General features: G+C 39.2%; 1 protein-coding gene across 2 annotated transcripts in view; it reads right to left on the bottom strand.

Moving 5' to 3' along the window:
* The window catches only part of LOC101848058 (ATP-dependent RNA helicase DHX33), a 29995-nt gene that overhangs the window by 2486 nt on the left and 25372 nt on the right, over nt 1–2137 (bottom strand). For both annotated transcript variants that reach the window (XM_005104543.3, XM_013085986.2), the window contains exon 17: nt 395–461. In XM_005104543.3, coding sequence (XP_005104600.1) covers nt 395–461 — 67 coding nt within the window. The remainder of the gene's footprint in view (nt 1–394; nt 462–2137) is intronic.

The following is a 2137-nucleotide window of genomic DNA, read 5'->3' as shown; positions in this document are numbered from 1 at the left end:
CCCAATCGGGAATCAAACTCGTGTCTCCTGTAAGTGACATCAAAGCACCTAACCGCTACATAATAACAATGATAATAATTTAATAATAATAATGATGATAATAATAAATACAATAATAACAATAATAATGATAATAATAAAAATAATTAATTATAACGATGATTAAAAAAATGATAATAATAATCAATTAACAATAATGATGATAATAATAATAATAATAAGAATAACAAATAACAATAATGATAATAACAATTAAAATGATAACAATAGTAATAATAACAATAATAATATTGATAATAATAATATACCAGGCGATAAGACAAGACAATAATGACAGGAGAGAGGCAGAAGCCTGGGAGAACAGTGGTAGAGTAATCTCACTAATCTCACTTACGGTTGTGAAGTCGCCTTGTTTGGACAGTTGGGCACAGTTCAGGAACAGACCAGCAGCCAAACATTTCCTGGAAGAAGAAAAAAAAACGTCAGACAAAAACAAAACACATGAGTTTTCTTTTATCTCCGTAAGCAAACAGTTCAGTTTTAGTAAGGTTTTATGGTGCTCGCAGCTGCATAAGGTCATATGAGCGCCAAGGGGTGGAAGCCAACAGAGAAGTCTAAACGTGTAATCAGGCTTACTCTGCTCACCTCTCTAGTCTCAACAGCACAAAGTCGGCTTCGACTATCAAGGCACCCCGGAAATAGCAGTTCACGAGAGAGTGACAAACATACAAAAGTAGAGGGGAAAATGACGACAGTAAGGGAGAGGAAAGAAAAAGCAGCAATTCACACAGACATCGTGACTACTACAAAGTAAATACAGTATAAGTATAACACGGATAGGTCGAACACAGAAGACTCCAAATGACGCATCTGTCGAACAGTCCCTGCGGTCCCGTATTTTCTTCTTCTTTACTTTAGTAAAAATATCTCTTGAACTGCGGAACCCTCAAACTGCTGAGACCGTTCCCGAAGAATACGAGCTATCCGTGTTATACTTTAATTGCATAATAATGCTGTTTTGAGGACACATGGTTTTTGGTTTTTATTTTTCTCATTAGATCATTTTTGGTGGTGGGCTCCGACCCTGTCTGTCAGCGCCAGGATACAATATCCCAAGAAAAAGAGAAAGGTACCCGATTAAAAATTTTCTCCCCTCACGAAAATCGAACTCAGTTCTTCTGCATGCGACGGCGAAGCGCCTGACCTCCAAACCACAGACGCCGGTCTCCATTAAACACAACGTAAGAGACAGAACTAAACACCCACTCCTCCCAAATATACAAAAAAAAGTCAATCTTCGATAGAACGGGATTTTACAAAAAGAAAGAAATCAGAAATGGACGTTTCAAACCTGTAGCACCGATTGAACAGTCCAGAGTTCAACGACAGAAATCAATATAAGTGTTTCGTTTCAATAACGAGAAGCACATAGGCACTATAACTACGGTCACTTCATCATCATTAATGCCTTTCTCCACTGGAAGGGTATAGGCCACTACGGTCACTTAGAGCGGGGAAAAGCAAGACAGAAAGAGAAAGCAACAACAGAGGGAACGAAAAGAATGAGCTGGATCTACCAGAGACACCCTTCAACCACCCACCGACAGAAGATATTAAAGGGTTGCTTTTTCTTAACAGTGCGCCGAGTCAGTTCAGGAAACTAGTTCTGAGTTCGAGTAAAGAGAAGCCACATCGACACTCACAGTAATGGTCATTTAGTGATTTAGTGCAGGGAAGAAGCAAGACAGACAGACAGACAGACAGACAGACAGACAGACAGACAGACAGACAGAAACAACAGGGAAAGAAAGAAAAGAAGTATGACCTATCAGTGGCGCACACCAACCACCCAGCTACAGAAGTTATTAAAGAAGGGGAGTGGGTGGTTGGTGGGTGCTCTGGTGTGGTATGCTCCTTTCCTATTAAACATCTATCTAGTTTAGTTTCAGTAAGAGTTTTACGGCACCTGTCTTCTTCTTTCTTATGTTTGTTACTACTCTTGTAACGCATCTATTCTTCGGCACTTATCTTATATGAACTTATTGTGTTGCAAATTCAGTAAAATTCTTGCTAAAACTAAATTAAACTAAAGAAGGGGGTGCTATTTTTCCCCAGGGCGCTGAACTGAGTCAGGTGA

The sequence above is a fragment of the Aplysia californica genome, unplaced genomic scaffold (assembly GCF_000002075.1).
Source record: "Aplysia californica isolate F4 #8 unplaced genomic scaffold, AplCal3.0 scaffold00424, whole genome shotgun sequence".
NCBI lineage: Eukaryota > Metazoa > Mollusca > Gastropoda > Aplysiida > Aplysiidae > Aplysia > Aplysia californica.
This window is presented reverse-complemented; position numbering and strand designations above follow the sequence as displayed.